Source organism: Eleutherodactylus coqui, chromosome 4 (assembly GCF_035609145.1).
Source record: "Eleutherodactylus coqui strain aEleCoq1 chromosome 4, aEleCoq1.hap1, whole genome shotgun sequence".
Lineage (NCBI taxonomy): Eukaryota > Metazoa > Chordata > Amphibia > Anura > Eleutherodactylidae > Eleutherodactylus > Eleutherodactylus coqui.
In genome coordinates, this window is record NC_089840.1 from 31,035,034 (window position 1) to 31,054,584 (window position 19,551).

Genomic DNA, 19,551 nt, shown 5'->3' on the forward strand with positions numbered 1-19,551 from the left:
TATTTTATTTTCTCTGCTACCGAAAAGGAAGAAATATAGATTTCCGGACTTAAGACGTATAACTAACTTCAAGAAAAATCCATTGAAACGTATAAACCTGGAGGAATCGGCGGTGATACCCGTCTGTTATGTAAAACATTGTATATGTCCTATAACCTTCATCTCTTGTAGGAATAAGTTATGGTCTTGACAAAGGATGTGTTTCCTCGGTGTCACGCTCCTAGGTAGATAGTGAATTATTATATGCATCGCTAGACCCTGCACAATGCAGCCGCCTCCTCCTAAGGAAGACGTACAGCATCCGAGCGGCGGCCTGACACCGGCTCTCCGTGGGACTGTATTTTTGTGTAGAGCGCATTAGTCAGTATAAGTAATCAGCGACTGCAGGCTTCTGGGTTTTCTTCTGTCTTTTAAACCTTCTGGCTGGCTGCGTTGTAGAATGGGTCAAAATCCCGGATTGTGGAGATTTAACGGTTTTTATTACAGTCGTTTATATTTCAGAGACCGAGGCTCAAAATCACATTTTATATAAAGACAAGAATGGACTAAATAATCCTAGATTATCTATGAAAGCTAGCCGATCCGTCATTAATGTAATTTTTTTAAAACTTTTTTGTAATTTTTTTTTTACATCTGTGGTAAATATAAGACCTCTGGGGGGCATTCACAGTGTCATTTTTTCACTTATTTCAGTTTTCCACTGTAACTTGGGCATCCATATGAGCAGCATCCATGGGAGCCCTAGTTACAGGGGAAACATCCCCTTGGTGTGACAATATTCACAGGCAAAATCGGGCTGGGGTCTGCTAAAACCCTGCAGCTCTAACATGCTGAGGGTCGCCAGTGATCACCACGAAACTTCTCATTGGGCACTATGCAACCTGCAAAAGAAAAGGCAGAAGCAGTTATAAACTGCTTCTGTGTTCTCCTCTGGGTCCTCGGCTGTCCCTGACAAATGAGCACCCCACCTGCTTCTGCTAGATTGCAGAAGATTTAATCCCGCACAGTATTTTTTTTATGACGTGGAATTAAAGCCCAGGATTAAGCAATATATATTCACAGCACTTGGTCCTTAATGGGTTGAACATGTTAGCTAATACAAGCAGGTAGATATATATTGATGGAACAATGGCCGCAAGGGATATCAGGTAATCAATATGAACAACCGCTTATAAATGAGTGGAAGCTCTTGAAGAAAGCACTTAGAGATATGCTTTACAGCAGCCTCATAGGCCAGAGAGACAATGAACAGGAGGCGATCCATTGACTTCTATGGGATAGTGTTGTGGGCATGCATTGTGACATGTGTAGGGTAGGGCAGAAATTGGGTTCATCACCTATAAACTTCTAGGTAGTGTTCTAAGCATGATTTGGGACCTGTACGGGGAAGGGAAGAAGGAGAGTTGTGACCATCACTTATAGACTTTTATGGGAGAGTATTGTGGACATGCTCTTTAACCCATGAATGGAGGGGAGGAGGTGAGCTGTGACATCACCTATTGTGAATGGTGGATTCTGTATTATCTATATATAGGTGTTACTCCTCATTATCATGATGAAAAGATGAGGGCTTAGAAGTTTCTTTACAGAACATGAAGTGTCAGACTATTATTAGGCGGTCGGTGTTTGCAGAATTTTAGGATTTTTTTCCCCAATATATAAATCACCCAAAATTATTAAAAATATGTTTAATATAAAAACTTGATTTGTACAAGAGGTCATTTCCTGATAACACATCCCTTTGAAGGGGTTGTTCAGTTACCAAACATCATTTCCCTTATTTCACTAACTGGACTATAATAACAAAATTAGCTGTACTACCCGTCCTCTGCCACGGCAATCCAGCACTGTAGTCCCGCTGTCCTCCCGGTGTTTGTTGTTGAAGATTATGTCACTGGATATCACATGACTGCTGCAGCCAACCAAACTTGGTATCAGTGCTCACATCCTGAGTGCCATGATGCCAGGAGTTCAGAATGGTGATCCTCTGGCTGCAGCGGTCATGTGATATGCTGTGATGACATCTTCAACAACAAACACTGGGAGGACAGTGGGGCTTATAGCGCTGGATTGTGGTGGCAGTAGACAGGTAAATACAGCTGAGTTGGTTATTTTAGGACAACCCCTTTAAATTCAATGGATGCTGAGTGAGCCTCCATATGATCAGTTAGGCCCCCTGTCCACAGGCATTGCGGTATCCCACGGCGGATCTTCCCCGTCGGGAGCAGGAGCCGGCAGACGGATCTCCGCTATCAGCCTATCTGACAGATAGGCTGAGCGTGGAGAATCGTGGCAATTCACAGCATGCTGCGAATTGCCAGACACGAGCGGAGAATCGCAATTATTCTCCACTCGTGGACAGCAATGCTATGGAAATCACGCCCGTGGACAGGGGGCCTTATCTGTCATTGGATGTATCAAAAGCACTGAATATAATCTCTTCATCTCAAATATTACATCCTCCTAGTCCGATTGGTCCTACTGGAACATGGAACGGCTAAAGAGAATCTTTTACCATTAAAAAACCGTTCCCGCACTTCTAGGTATATACTGGCCTGGGTACCCGATACGGAACGCGTGCAATACAGAAGGTGACATTTTAAGGAAGAACAGAGGATATCAGAACATACGCATAAATGAGAGATCTCGCCCACATGGCTGGCTAACCCCGGGATTAGCGGCCACAGGCGGACTCGCCGCAGCAAAATTCCGGACGGAATTTCCACGGCAAATCCGCCATGTGTAAACCCAGCCTAAGTGCGGCTGTTGTCCTTCTGCCCAAACTGGTCCTTCACTTACTTGGCATCTTATATTTAAAACAAAAAATCTGTTTGTTTGTGTCGTATACAAATTCCCAGTTCTGGTCTGATTTGAGTGAAATTTGACATTTTTTGTTGCCAGTAGCAACCAATCGTAGCTAAGCCTTCGTTTGTTATTCTGCTGAGGTAAAATAAAAGCTGTGCTGTGATTGGTTGCTATGGGCAACAGATTTTAATCTTCTTAGTGCTGAGATAAAATGAAAGCTGCTCTGTGATCGGTTGCTATGGGCAACAGTATTTAAACCTCTTAGTGCTGAGATAAAAAGAAAGCTGCTTTGTGACTGGTTGCTATCGGCAACAGTACTTAAACCTCTTAGTGCTAAGGTAAAATGAAAGCTGTGCTGTGATTGGTTGCTATGGGCACCAAAAACAGTTTTTCACTGTTTGTTGATTTCCTGTTAGACAGTTTTGATAAAAGAGGTGTTCATCAATTTGCTCCATGTATTATTGCCTGCGGACATATCATTGTTGCAAACTGTTATCCACACAAACATCCAAGGCGGAATTAACAAGGACATAATGGCCAAATGATTGGTGGCTCTACCAGGTTTAGACTGGGGCTAAAGAGCAGTCCTGAAACACAAATGTCCAACGCTCAGTCTGACTCTTCTAGTGGGAATTACTTGTTAGAAACAACCAGGAATACTAAATCGAGTCCGTAGAATCCATTGGTGAAAGCAAATTTGGTGGTTGCTGCATTAAAATTCAAGCAACGGCGAAAAAATGCAAATAAGGTTGCCAAGACAACAAAATTTCGGGATTTTGTTTTAGCCTTCTCTAGGTCGAGATTATACTGTGTGCCAAATGTCACGTCAATCAGTTGTACAGTTTGTGCGTGATGTTCGAACAGACAGACATTGACAAACGTATAGAAGATGTGGAAAGCTGAAGAGACGGAGTGTCCAGTGATGTCATTATTAGCTGTGATCTCACTTTCACCCCCTTGCAGTAAGCCAGCAAACGCCCCATGCTCTGTACGCCAATGAAGCATCCAGGAGTCTCTGTTTATAATTTACCGTATTCTATCTTAGATGGGGTTCTACATTTGTTGCACATGACTTCCTATTACATTTCATCTTCATTACAATCCGTTTCAGCAGGTTTTTTGTTTTTTTTACTGTGGGATTTTTTAGGATTTTCTTTAATTCTGAAGGGTGAGAAGTTATTATATTTTGTTCTTGATTGCCTCGTGAAATAATAAAGAAATGGCCTCTCAAGTATGTAGGTATAACTGTGCGCAAGAAGTAAAGCTGCCGAGGCAGATTAGGCGCCGCTGCCGTGGGTGGTTATATGTTCCACTTATTATACTTAATGTGCAATTTTTAATCCATTGATTGCAAAAAAAAAATTGAGTACAAATAAATGAGTTTTAGCTCTTGCTGTTATCATGGAACAACTTACTGTTAGCTTTCATTAGCATTTACAGTATCATGGAAATAAAATGATTGCACTCTGAGATCTACAAGGGGAAGGAATTCTGGATAACAGTAAAAAACCATCAGAGAAGCCAGATATTTAGGAAGACAATAAAGCAATGATATCAGCTTATGTAACCGTTGTGCGGTCTATAGGTGCATTCAGACGACCGTATATCGGCCGGGTTTTCATGCCCAGCCGATATACGGTGTCTCTCTCTGCAGGGGGAGGAGGCTGGAAGAGCTGGGAGCAGTGCTCTGAGCTCCCGCCCCCTCCTGCCTCCTCTCCACCCCCTCACTGCCCCTCTGCACTATTTGCAATGAGAGGAGGTGGAATGGGGGTGGGGCTAAGTCCTGGGAATTAGCTCCGCCCCATCCCGCCTCTCCTCATTGAAAATAGTGCAGGGGGGTGGAGAGGAGGCAGAGAGGGGGCTGGAGCTCAGAGCACTGCTCCCGGCTCTTTCAGCCTCCTCCCCCTGCAGAGAGAGATGCCGTATATTGGCTGAACGTGAAAACCCAGCCGATATACGGTCGTCTGAATGCACCCTATTACTGTATGTTTCTGTATTTGTCCAGTTTTCCTAAAATATATAAATCAATTATTATGTTGACTCCGTAATACGCATAGAACCCCAATTCCAAAAAAAGTTGAGGCGCTGTGTTAGATGTAAATACATGTAAAAAATGCAGTGATTTGGAAATCTCATCTACCCATATTTTATTCACAATAGAACATAGAACACAAATCAGAAGGTGAAAGGGAGACTCCTTCCACTTTATTTTAAAAAATTAACTAATTTAGAAATTGATGGCAGCAACACATCTCAAAAAAGTAAGTGGTACTAATGAAAAATAGATGGAGGGTCATTTTCAACTAAGTCACATGACCGTGTGTAAAAAGAGTATGTTAGAGAGGCAGAGTCTCTCAAAAGCAAAGATAGTTAGAGGTTCACCAATCTGTGAAAAATAACCCTCCCAGCTGGTTTCCATTAGTACCACTTACTTTTCCAGCCTTTTGTTAACCATGTCTCAACTTTTTTGAGATGTGTTGCTACCAAGTCATTCCAGGACAAATCACCCAAGAGGTAACACCCAACCATCCTCGGCATCCTTATAAGGCAGACAGATGTAGAACTGCCTTGACACACACTGGTTTCATGTTGGACTATCCAAAGAGACAGCACCCAGTTTTCATTCTTGACCCCTCCAAGCATGATAAGGTTTTTGCTGTGCGGTCCCCAAGCCATTACTCACACGGATAGTTGCAGTGGAGTGATTGCTGATACTGCACAGGGCTAAGGCCTGGTACCTGATGGAGTGTGTAACAGGAAGACAGGCTATGGTCATTGGCAGTAACGAAGTCCAGGCAGATGATTATAGCAGACAGCAAGCCACCAAGGAGCACAGAAGTCGGAATAGTTGAGAGTCAGAGCAGGAGTGAGAACAGGAATACATACTAACAGGGATTTTGTTACAATGGCTGATGGGGCCAATTGCTTATTAGGCATCCATCCTTGGGGGTGAATGACGCATACAGCAGGTGGTGGGAGAAATTTAGAGGGGGACATGTTACTGGAGTGCACACTGGACCTTACAGTGTGGGGGCGGGTGCACATGTGAGCCCTATGGACAAAAACAAGATGCGGTGCAGCTGGAGGAATGTGGCATGCAGTTGGGAGCAAGGATGATGATGCCCAAACGCAGCTCCAGCAACAGGTGAACCATGGAAGAAGTACTCTGTGACAGTCCTCCTGGCTCTGTGTCCTCTCCTCTGATGTTCTGAGGTGCCACTGTCAGCCCATCGGGGCTTCTGCATCATAGTCGCTTAGTTATGGCACTATATTTATGTTATGTTTGGTTCTGTGGCTATATTTATGTTATGAGCTTGGTTCTGGTATTGTATTTATGTTATCAGTTGGTTTTGGTACTGTATTTATATGCTAAGCTTAGTTCTGAGGCTAAATTTATATATTGAGTTCATTCTGGTGTTGTAATTATGTGCCGAACTTAGTTCTGAAGCTAAATTTATATTATGAGTTGGTTCTGGTGCTGTATTTATGTTATGAGTTGGTTCTGGTGCTGTATTTAGGTGCTGAGCTTGGTTCTGAAGCTGTTTGCATGTTATGAGTTGGTTCGGGTGCTGTATTTATGTTATTAGTTGGTTCTGGCGCTGTATTTAGGTGCTGAGCTTGGTTCTGAAGCTGTATGCATGTTGTGAGTTGGTTCTGGTGCTATATTAATGTGCTTACCTTAGTTCTGAAGCTGTATGCATGTTATGAGTTGGTTCTGGTGTTGTATTGATGTTATGAGTTGGTTCTGGTGCTGTATTTATGTGCTGATCTTGGTTCCGAAGCTGTATGCATGTTATGAGTTGGTTCTGGTGCTGTATTTATGTTATGAGTTGGTTCTGGTGTTGTATTTATGCACTGAGCTTAGTTCTGAAGCTGTATGCATGTTGTGAGTTGGTTCTGGTGCTATATTTATGTTATGAGTTGGTTCTGGTGCTGTATTTATGTTATGAGCTTGGCTCTGGGGCTGTATTTGTGCTATGAGCTTGGTTCTAGTACAGGATTTATTCATTGAACTGTTCTGCTGTGGGTTTCTGCTATTGTGCTGCTTTCTGCTCAAGTAGAATATATAGGCAGCCTGCTTATTAGTGCAATATACATTATATATTTTTTTAATGACTGGGGGCGGGCGGGGGGCTAAAAAACTTCCAACCAGGGTGGCATCTAACCTAAGACTGCCTGCTGACATGTGTTCCTGGAGCAGAAAGTCCCGGAGCTTACAGCGTTAAATCTTCCTTCCTTCTTAAATCCTTCATTTACGGTTTAGCCTCTTCAGTAGTATTTTAATCACTTTCTAAAGCGATTCAAGTCATGTGTATTACATTTCAAAATGTGCTTAAAGACATCGGATTAAGTTGTGCTTTTCTTAGCCGTACGCCTTAATTCTCGTGCGCAGATTGCGTGTTGCGGATTCAGTTCTGAACGTGATAAATGAATGGAAATTCTGGAAAGCGATGTGTTCTTCGGAGGGGAGAAGCCAATCGCTGCCGTTTCATGGAAACACAAAGGGAACGGCAAATCTAAGCAGCCATAAAAACTCATCATTTATCAGATGTAACCGGCGGGGCCGGAGAGGTTCGGGGGGCTTTCAAGTCACACATTGATTTCAGCGCCTACTTCAAAATAGTCATTAAAGGGAATTTCTTTCAACTCAGGAGCATCTAAATGGCTGCAAATTACTGCAAGGTGGCGATCAGCACGAGCCGCCGCGACCCTGTGTAGATATCGCTCCGTTAATTGCTTGTTTTGTTGGGAGACTCGCTCCGGGGTTTTAACACTGATTTAGAAAACTTCAGATAAAATGTTTCCAGGCATTTCAGGCTGTTAAATTGGTAACCCCGAGGCCAGGCCTAAAGATTGTTGACAAACCTCTGTGGTTCTAAGCAACATATATTACATTCACAGCGAGGGTCTCTGAACCTTCAGATTGTAAGCGCCTTCCATGTGGGCTCATTGCACAGCATTTAGAGTAGAGATGCGCAGCTCCAACAATCACAAGGTCACAGCTGACGGGCAGAAGCAAAACTTTACTTTATCCTCTTCGCTACTTAATATTCTTCACTTGCGCTACTTAAACACATTAGTTTGTTTGAGCCGGTGCCAGGAGTGCCGCACACACCCGACATGACACTTCACACTTGCAAAATTCTTCATTTTTTTGTTTAAGTGGATCCGTTTATATTTTTGCTACAATGTAACATTGTAACTACCCTGTTTCCCTGAAAATAAGACATACCCTGAAAATAAGACATAGCATGATTTTCCAGAATTTTTGAGGATACAAAATGATTTTTCAGGCTTTTTAAGGATGCTTGAAATATAAGCCCTATTCCAAAATTAAGCCCTGCTAACAGTTAATTTAAAAAGTCAATTTAAATAGTGTCCAGGCAGCTATACATGTAAAAAAGTTAAATCTTTTTGAACAAAAATTAATATAAGACACTATTTTCGGGGAAACACGGTATTAGGGCTTTCACCCACTAACGTTTTTTTTTTTAAAACGCTGCTATACCGCTGCAATTTTTTCAATGGGACTTTCTAGTGTTAACCCTTTCCAATCCACTGTCTGACGACATTCTGATTGAAGTCTGTGCAGCTCCGATATCTGAAGACGTCCGGCAGGGTATTCTTACTGACGATTACTGGCCGCTCTGTAGCCGGGAGCCTCTCCAGCATGTCCCGTACTGCAGTACTGGCTCTAGCCAGCAGATGGCGCCATTGTATAATGGCGGAAAGAGAAAACCCCCTAGGAACCCCTGAATCCAAAATTAAATTGCAAAGGGTTAAAATTGCATCGCACAACAATTACAAAATTGTGCGATGTGATTTTAACATTAGAAAGTCCCATTGACGTTTACTTACTATTACATATAACATTTGCTGCCATTTCCAACTTATGGCTGAATGTACAGGACTGTGCAAAAGTTTTAGGCAGGTGTAGAAAAAGTGCTGCAAAGTAGGAAAAATAGAATTGTTAGGCCAGGCTCACATGAGCGGATCGGATTCTGCATGCGGGAGGCCTGGACGGGGACCCTGCATACGATACTGATCTGCGTACGGCACTAACCTGTATCATGTATTGGCCGCCTAATAAAGGGTTTTATTTGTATTTCCCTTGCCTTCGCTTAGCAATAACGCCAGTGCCCACAGTCCATATGCAATGTTAGTTGCGTATAGGCTGCAGGTGGGACGCCTCCATTGACTTCAATGGAGGCCGCCTGGGCGGAGTCTGTGGCAAAGTAGAGCATCCTGAGTTTTTCTTCCACTGCTGGAATATGCAATTCGTATCCACGAGTGTGAAGGAAAAATCAAAACTACATGCCTCTCAATGCCTGCATTTTGCCACGGAAAGTCAGCGCAGATGGCGATCGCAGATTCCGCAACTAAAATCTGTTCGTATGAGCCCAGCCTTAATGTTTTATTTTTGTCAATTAACTGCAAAGTGAATGAGCAAAAGAGAAATGTAAATCCCATCAGTATTTGGTGTGACCGCCCTTTCCCTTTAAAACAGCATTAGTTCTTCTAGGTACACTTGCACACAGTTTTTGAAGGGACTTGGCAGGGAGGTTGTTCCAGATATCTTGGAGAACTAAGTAAGCACGGATCTTCTGTGGATTGCGGCTCGCTCCAATCCTTTTCTGAACTGAGAGGCAGGACTCGACCAAAAGCTGCTCAAAGACAAAGCTTTCTAAGATCTTCCCATCTAGATAAGCAAGGATTTGTAGACAGGATATTAGTTCTAACCAGAAGCAACTTTTTTTTTCGATTGACTCTTCACTTTGTGTCATATTAACGCCTTAGGGTGCAATATAGTATGTTATATTTACCAACATCCTGGTTTGTTGTTGGACAGTTCCACAAACTACCTCAAAAGAGACTCACTTTAAACAAATTGGTATTAAAGTAAGGCTTTCTGTGTTCTAGGCAGGATATGGGCATGGCTTATAAAGGTCCCTCGATTTAGGATTCAGATATAGATAGGAATATAGAACTTGTCATTGGAGACTGTATTTTATGCCTATATGGCCGTACGAATTACTAAAATGCAATAGGCTCTCTTAAAGGGGCAGTTCTCCATGGGCAGTCCATTTCTAACTGTCACATAAAGGCTATTGGTGGTAATAGAGTCGGTGCATTGCTTGGGACTTCTCTCTATTCAACAGAGGAGAAAAAGCAGTCCCTCCCTCAAAGATCACCGGCATTGTTGCTTACTGACTTTACTGGCAACCATGACATGTTTTCATTTATATTGCAGGGAAAATATACGGATAGCAAAAATCCTCCATCCATAAAATGAGCTATTCCCCCGTCTAACATCAATAAAGATCTGTCTGCTCTCCATATGTATATATATATATATATATATATATATCTTTTTAGTAAGTACTTGTGTTCCCCATAAGTTAACAATGCTGGAGCCCTTTTTCTTATAATTTTGAATCGTGTTGTTCCTCTTGAAAATGTATTAGTTGACAACTGGGCGTTACCATTCCCATTACCGATGAGGTGTGTACCTACGCAGTCTAACATTGCACAGATTGGAAAATATGACCTTACATAGAGACACCCGAATGGTAAAACTGAGTCAGCAATGCATTGACATTTTCAGAAGGAATCCCAGAGGAATAGCACGACACAGAGGGGAGGATTCAGAATAGTGGTTATACTAGAATTTTGGTTCAGAAAAGTCCTACCCATGCAAACATTTGCAACTTTTGAGCATTTTTCTGACACCCTTGTCACTTCTGTAAAGAGTGGTTTGGAGGAGGAGCTAGAGGAGATGGGGTCATTTGTGGTTATCACTAGAGACTGGTGTAAATTACAGAATAAATCTATGCTAGGTTATACATGGTGTAGATTTTAGGAACAGCCGCACAGGCGATCAAGGATGTGATATATGTGTTGAGAGGTTTGAGCCTCTTAATACGTATGCCGACATCTTACTCCAGCCTGTAATACCGCCATGTAAAACGAAGAAGAAAAGATGCAGAAGAATTATCTGATGAGAAAGAAAATCATTAACTGAACCATAGATGATAGTCTTGCTTTAAAGAGGACCTGTCATGTAACTATGTGACCAGGGCACCGCTGACTCTACGGCAGTCTTATTATGGTTTATACTCACTCCCGTTGGTCCATCGAGGCTCTTCTGAAATCCGTCTTACAGCGCTGTCAATGTGTCACATGGTAGTTTACTCCACTGTCAATGGGTGACATCAGGTTTTCTCCAGCCATTGACATCATCCAATGACAGTTGGTGGAGGAGACGCCCACTTGACATATTGACAGCATCGGGAACCAGATCTAAGAAGAGCCCATATGGGTGAACAGAGGTGACTACCAAGAAAACAAAGGTAGTCATAGAGTCAGTGAGGCCACAACTGCACAGTAATTGCAGCCAGCCCCGCTGACAAAGACCAATAACAGGTCCTCTTTAACAGTTACAGTCATGGTGAAATCTATGTACCACTGCCTGTTGTACTTAATAATTCTTGACACTGCATCTTTTTCTGTGCTTTGTTGTTTGTTGAATTGTAAAATATGTGACATCCGTTGAATAAAAATGGAGAAAGTAATGAAAACATAAGATCGGTTTTTTTTGTAAAAGAGGACAATCAATCACTGAGATTGCATTTTAATAGAACAGTTTATACTTGTTTGAAATGATGTTTAAAAACATGAGCGTGTGTATCACCGGACCTGCTTCTGCCATAATGACTTCTCTGATGCATTCTATTTTGTGATTGAAAATACTTAACAAAGATGCATATTGTCGCACTGATGAATACCACTGACATAAGTCATTATGTACAGACCAGGTAATAAAAAAAAGCAGCGGTGTACTCAATGAGTAACATTCAGTGCCCGCATTCTCCACCATCTACACAAATAATTTAACTTTTTTTTTTTTTTTTGCCCTGCAGCATAAGACATATGAACTTCATTAAAGTAATACAGATAATCTTTCCATAACAGCTGGAAATGTAAAACCAACCCATAATACACCTTTAATCTTCCTAATGAATTTCTTTGCTGTTTTCACAGGCAGACCCGTAATGATTGTGGTTGAATACATGGAGAACGGATCTCTGGACTCATTCCTGCGGGTGAGGTGTCATTTTCTGGTGACATTTGAATAAGAAACAATTCTGGGCTGGGATTTGAAATCATTTATCATAAATTAATTTTTCCATAATGTTATTCATAGATTTTTTCCTAAAGAATAGCTGCCTTTCCCCCAGGCTGCATTACCTTATAGCATGATACATTAATGTACGTCTGCCAAATAAAGAAGACTTGAACTTAAGAATATAATTGATTTCTCCTCTGTGCAGACTTACCATTTAAGAAAATGTATTTTAAATTAAGGTATTAGAAATGAGACGGGTTTGTTTTGTATCGAATCTACTTTGCATATTATTTAGTTTTTTTATCTAAACCTGCAATTTCATTGGGAACCAGTGGCGCCAATGAACCATGAGCCCTATTTTGTGGTAATATGATAATAGTCGATATTGGTATCCCTTGTAAATCAGCCATGGATGTGATTCTAAAGCAAATTCTTTCCAAATCATGAAATATCAGATATGACAAGGTGCAGATTTGGTGATTAACTGATTGTTTCATTTCCTGTTTCTGATACACACAAACCCTACAGTTTTCCTGCAGCGGCCACTACAGGAGAAATGTTGTATTACATAGTGATCATTCATGTATGGCTTATGGGGTTGGCCACTTTTAGTGGAGTCTTTAGCAATGTGTCCTGATGTCCTTAGTTTTCAATCCGCACCATCCATTCGACCAGTCCAGTATCCTCTGTGATGGCACTCCTGTCCATAAGACGGCAGCTTCTAGAGATCAATGTGACCAAAAGATCATTATGCCACTTGCATTTAGACACACACATTTATGAAGACTTTGCTAAAAGTGGCAATTTTCTTGAATTGCGTTGTACACAAAAAGTGTATACATGAAAGGTTTTTGTAGCTTGGAAGCCTGTGGTGAGATAGCCAATGGATGGCGTCCATTGTACATATGTCTTTTTCATGTTTAAGATCTGAGCCCCATATGGCGCAGAGTGCTAAGACAGCAGTAATGCAGTCCTAAGCTCTCGCTCACGACCTGAAGGTTGCGGGTTTAATCCCCGCATTGTTCAGGTAGCCGGCTCAAGGTTGACTCAGCCTTCCATTCTTCTGAGGTCATTAAAATGAATATACAGCTTGGTGGGGGGGTAATAAATAAATTACCAGACAGTGCTGTGGAATAAGTTGGCGCTATACAAGTAACATATTTATTTACACCATAAATCTCAGGATGAGTGAAGTTTTGAGACAATTAAAGCGTCCCTCGACAAAAGTTGTGCCAGTAACGGAGGGGAGGAGTTACATTACTTGCCACCTTCCTTTCTCCTGGTTTGGTGCCCAATGCGCTTCTCCCTCTGTTCATTCCTCCAACATGGCCTCGGCTAATCTATTCATTGCACATTGAGCACTGGTGGTGCATCGGTAGTCCAAGGCATTACGCATGGCTCTTACGTCATACCGCTAACATGAGCGCCACTGGCCAATTAGAAAATAGCATGCAATGTCTGACTATCAATGCGCATCAAGAAGTGACAGGTACGCCACAGCCATGTTGGCAAAATGCAAAGGAGCCACAGGAAGAAGCGGATGAATGGGTCGAATTCACCATAGGGGGTGCTGATGAAATTTAATGTCTCCTTTTATTATCATGTCTAACTGATTCAGGTAGAGAACTAGAGATACAGTACAGCCGTCCAGCATTTTGCCAAACGAAAAAGTCCTTCATGCAAAACTTTTTCATCCGACATTCCATGCTGAACCTGAGATGGAACTTCCGAACGTATGCTCTGAATGCAGATGGGAACGAACCCTTCGACAGACAACAGAGCTGAGGAAGGGGTGCAAGAGTGTTGCATGGCAGGCCATAGAAACGGATTTTGCAGTACTCTAGGCGGGAAATGATGAGGGCGTGCATTGGCCTCTTCATGTGGCCAGTGTAGGGTACTGCGGCCCTGTGACAGGAGGGATAGTACATACTAATATGCCTTAGAAGTCGCTCTATATAAACAAACGCATAGCCTACAAATTAGTAATGAAATGTACGTTTGGACTAGAAGGCATTTAAAATAATATATCATATTGTCCTAATTATGGGTGTCTGTAGGAATCATTAGAATGATCCCACGGTCTTAAGCTACATTAAATTGTTCTGCACGAGTAACAGTTATGATTTGAAGATGCCATATACTATGGAAGACCCTCAGAATTTGTTACGTTAGGGTCTGTGCCCCCGGCAGTACTGTTGGTACATACTGACATCACTTTTAGCCATAGGTATATGTTGGACGGTGTACTGATATTTGGGAAATACATATATGTATTAGTGTGACATGCCTTTAACTTAATATAAGAACTTCATCTATCGTTTCAACGTCTTGAATACCCAATCGGTAACCCACGGCCTCCTTAGATAGTGAGCTTGTTGAATCTCTTCTCACAACACTAGTCCACAAGAAAGTGTATGATTGGTTTAAGGACTGATCCTGCATTGTTAGCTTTCTCTCCATTGGCCGCTCAGTATGCAGTGTCCCTTACTGGCCAGTCAAATAGGAGAATCCCTCCTCATGTTATATAACAGGTGTCATTTAGGTAGGTGCACCTCTAGTTACCCCAGACCCCTGAGGATGCCATGTTGGGCGGGGGGGGGGGGGGAAGGTTCTATGTTTGTTTTAGGTCAAAATGGTGATATTATCTAGGCAGAGTCATTATTTTGCAGCAGTGACCTGCCTGACATCTTCTATACCTACTACCATAGCTATGTAGGAGAGCTCTATAGGGCACAGTATACGGCATATTGCAGCAGCATTGAATTACATATTGAATTAATTGTATTGAATGCGGCGGCTCGGCGCTCCCAGGTTTACTTGGCAGGTGATTGTATTCTTACGGTAGTTCTTTTGTCTCTTAGTATTTTAATTTAGTTCAATACAAATTAGATTTTAATGAGGGTTTTCAACAGGGGTTCCTGCCCTTTCAGCAATTTTGGTGTTAATTAGCCTTTTTGTTGTCTCAAAATGGAAGGAAGAATGGATTAGGAAGAAGGTTTTGAGTTGGAGGTGGCAGCAGGTGGTGAGGGACTGATTGGGCGGCCTGAAGGACAGAACAAAATCAAAGGTTACCCCAAAGCAATGGACTTGTGAGACTCGGGAAAGTGGGAAGCCAGAGCTGTTGTGGTTCCATAAGCTTGCAGCCTTTGGGCCATGAATCCTTGAGCAGGTTGAAGTCTTGAGTAAAAGAGACAGTTAGTGGTATGTTCTGGGAACTTCTGACCAAGTTTGAGGAACCCTGGTTGGAAACTTTGGCTCTTAGCAGCCATTTCAGGCTGGTGTGTCACATATCTCCAGTTCTGAAAACCCCCAGACCTATATCTACATATGCATTTGTTGCAATTTGTTGGCCTTCGTCTTACCTCTCCTCCCCGACCATGGTGATCCCATCTTACCTCTCCTCCTCGGCCATGGTTCCCCCATCTTACCTCACCTCCCCGACCATGGTGCCCCCATCGTACCTCTCCTCCCCAGCCATGATGTGCATTCTCCGTTGTTCCCCTGCAGACATCTGGCTCTGGAATTTGCGCTCTCTCTTTCTGCTGCCCAGAAAGCGCATACACAACTACCCGGGCTCTTAAAGGGCCAGCGTGCACCTTCCTAATTCGTCCCCTGCCAATCATGGAGTACCTCTGGTTATATTAGACACCTTTACCTAAGGAATGTACCTAGTTTTTGTTATTTTTGGTCCAGCTAATCCCCTTGATGGTTTTGGATGTACATGTATGCCCTCCAATGTTGAGGTTTGTATGGAGCAGGATCAGAAGCTGATGCCACTACATACAGGGCAGATGCCGTCTGTTTCTAACAGCTGACACCTGCTGGCAACAGCTGTGATCAGCGCTCATGACAATCATGGCTGTTAACCCTTTAAATTCTGTCAATTCAATTCTGACAGTGGAATTTAAATGCCCCGATCGGCCCCCTCACGATCAGATCACGAGGTGCCGTTCAGTTGCCATGACAACCTGGGGCCTTGTGAAAGTCCCCCAGGTCTGCAATGTATTTCTGCCTATTAGAATGTAGAATGCCAGCTAAAATTACATTTATTGCAACACTGGAGTATTGCAGTATATGCTATGAGCGATCAAACTATTGCAAGTTCAAGTCCCCTATGGAAACTTTAAAAAAAACGTGTAAAATAAAGTTTTTTATTATAAAAATCAAGCATTAGAAAACCCTTTTCTAAAATTCATAATAAAGAAATCAAAAACACAAAACATTTTTGGTACTGCCACATCTATAAAACTCGAATCTCTGAAAATAATGCATTATTTATCCAGCTGGGTGAATGTTGGCAGAGAAAAAAAACTTTTTTAGTCCCCCTGTCACCTAGAGACATTTTTATAAAAAGCAATCAAAAAGTCAACAAAATTGTACAAATAGAAATCACAGGTCATTCTGCAAAAAGCAAGGTACCGCACCTTGGTCTATTGTAGCGTCAGCTGCCACATAATTAGGACCACCTCCAGTGTAACGGCCTGGGGACCCTGCAGCGAAGCCCATATCCTGACCGGTGGGGTAAAAGAGTGAAGACCAGAGTTCTTCAGGGTTCACTTTTGGATTCGGCCCAAAGCCTAACCAGTGTGCTTCCCAGGGAGTCCATATCCGCTGATTCCGACAGCGTTTTTGAGTGTTATTAGTAGCTATTTACACTTCAGGTCTAAGTCCCTTAATGAGAGTAAATTACAGGTTTTACGAAGTTTGTAATGAGCTATTTTGCAATTCATGTTAATTATATGTAAAACAAGGTGATGGCGAATGATTAACAGCAATAAATATAGATTTTAATAGTCCTGATAGATCTCTTTGTGGTTTTGACTGTATCGCACTTTGCAGTTGATTTTAGATGTGCCAGTAATTACATGTTGAAATATTATTACTTCTCGGTAAATGTTACCTGCCATTATGTCCGCAGGTGCTGTTCCTCTGCAAAGGTTCTGATATAGAACCATTAATCTTGTGTTGTTTTTTGCCGTCTGTTCTGCAGAAGAACGATTTGTCAGTCATCGCCATTGAACTGTTTTGTTACACCCAGAGCACATTCATAAAGTTTAACAATGCAGCCATCAATTTTGATTACCTTGCTGATGACATTTGAGACATCTGTAAACCTGCATGAAAAGTAACAAAAAATTTAAAGAGCAAGAAAAGCAATTATTGGACGTTATTACTTTCGTGAAGATCCTTTGATATGTACGATTACCCGTGAAGTCATTGATTGGTTAGACTTGAAGAACAACTCCAGTCGAGAGAAGGCGTTACATCGATGACATCCTTGGAGAATGCTAGGTATAGTCACCAAGGTGTAACTTAAAACTTACATCTCCCTTATTTGCATATTACCCAGAGGAGCATGATTGGCCTTTTAGGTCTCTTCACTCACCGTCTAGGTGCTCTCCCTAAGGAGAAAAGCATTTCTGACTTAAAACTTATTGACTTCAATGCAAAATCTATAGCAGAACCCCAAACCTACCTTGTACCTGATACAGTCTTGTACCAGGGATGTGGACTCCCTAAGTCACAATGTGTTTGAGGTTGGATACACTGGGATGTTGTGTCTAAGGTCTTCAACATTAATGGAAGTGTAGACTTTGCTGTAGATATCCAGGTTGCTGTCTTCAAAGTAGTCACAGATTGGCAGTACCACAGATGGAGAAGTACAATAGACATAGGCGTAGGAGAGTCGGTAGGATACATTGGTCCAGGCGAAGAGACAGGAGCATAGTCTGGATATAGCCAGGATTTTGAACCAAGAATAAAGCAAAGGGAACCTGTAAGGAATCCGCTTGTATCATTGTTTTGTTGCTGTTTTATTCTTAATGATGTCTTTGTGAATAGCGTGGACTGTCCCTTTAAGAGAGAGAGGGCTTTGGGGAACAGCTGGGTAAAAGCAGGAAATTACCAACCAGAAGCCAAAAGGTGGGCACAGAGAGGGCAATGTGTCTATGATGACGAGACGTAATTTGGAGAAGCTCCTGGAAGAAAGTGTGTTGAGATGTAGTGGCCCTACAAGCGGTAAACTAGATTTGTTGCACCGTTTCCACACTATTGCCTTGCACCAGCAGTGCCTTCTGTCCTCTTACCTTTGGTTAGACCTGACTAGAACTATACCCGATACCCGGGCTTGTTAAGGAATTGAGGATTTTGTCTTTAGTGACCCCTAAAACGAGGAGTCTGTTGGATTGCGCCCGAAAAGCAGGTAAGAACTGCGCTGTTAAATACTTAGCTGAATGGGCATTTGATATGGTTGTTTGAGTCATTGATTCCACCATTAAAATGTTTTCAGCATCGATATTTAGTCTAGCAGTTTTCAGAGCTTTTCCAGGTGCCTCCGCGCCACTACCGGCTTATTTCCAGTCCCTGGACAAATTTTGGACACCAGACTGGATGGTCACTTTAAAGGGGTTGTCTGCCCTTTTTTTTATTATTGACCTATCCTCTGGACCCCCGCCCATCAGCCGATCTTCCATCTCACTGTTCAGTGCTGCAGCACGGATGTTGTAAGCGGAAAGATGGGCGGGCACGGGCTTCACTTCCATTGAAATCAATGCGAGCGCCGCATTGCTATGACACTTCCCGTCCCTGTCTTGGACAGGACTAGATGTGAGGTCCTGACCAGAAGAGAAGCAGGAAGTGCCGTTGCAACGCAGCTGTCCCATTGATTTCAAAGACTGAAGCCTACGCCCGCACTTCGGTTGTTGATGGCTAATGCCAATGTCCGGCCTGCTGCACTGACAGCGGGTTGGGTGATCAGCTGATAGACATGGGTCCCAAGTGGTAGACGCCTAACCATTGACAAGAGGGTAGACAATCCCTTAATTTATTTTGCAACTTTTCTTGTACTCATTAGTTGGTTACTAGTGATGAGCGAGTATACTCGCTAAGGGCAAGTGCTTGAGCAAGCATTGCCCTTAGCGAGTACCTGTCCGCTCGAGAGAAAAGGTTCGGGTGCCGGCGGCGGGCAGGGAGCTTCGGGGGAGAGCGGGGAGGAATGGAGGGGAGATCTCCCTCTCTCCCCCCCCCCTCCCCCCCCCCCCGCTCCCTCCTGCTGACTGCTGCAACTCACCACTCCCCCGCGCCGGCACCCGAACCTTGTCTCTCGAGCGGGCAGGTACTCGCTAAGGGCAATGCTCGCTCGAGCGATTGCCCTTAGCGAGTATGCTCGCTCATCTCTATTAGTTACTTATGATCTCCCCTTGTGGTACGTGGATGGGTTCATAATCAGCTCTAAATGGGGTTGTCTTCTGCTTGAGTCCCTTTTCTTTGAGAACGCTCTTGTACCCTTGTTGGTACAAGGTGAGTGACTTTATCTGGAGGCACTGTCACACTTTTCATACCACTATTGCTATAGAATGCCCCAGATAGACACTTTCTACCTTGAGCGTGGAGTTTCGAACTGCTTGGTAATATCCATTGTGCTTTTGCGGCTGGTTTTCACACCTGCAGCACAGGCTAAGATGTAAATCTTATGTACAGTTATGAGATTCTCAGTACCTTTCTCTAATCCCCAGTAGCTTCTGCCATCCCCATCCATAAGTTACAGCCTATTATATCCCATCCTATGCACAGTTCTCACATCCGTTTGACATCTCTTACAGGCAGGAGAGATATCATTA

General features: G+C 42.8%; 1 protein-coding gene across 1 annotated transcript in view; it reads left to right on the plus strand.

Moving 5' to 3' along the window:
* Positions 1 to 19,551, plus strand: part of EPHA6 (EPH receptor A6) — an 822,408-nt gene that overhangs the window by 727,309 nt on the left and 75,548 nt on the right. Inside the window, exon 12 of the mRNA XM_066599154.1 lies at positions 11,848 to 11,909. Coding sequence (XP_066455251.1) covers positions 11,848 to 11,909 — 62 coding nt within the window. The remainder of the gene's footprint in view (positions 1 to 11,847; positions 11,910 to 19,551) is intronic.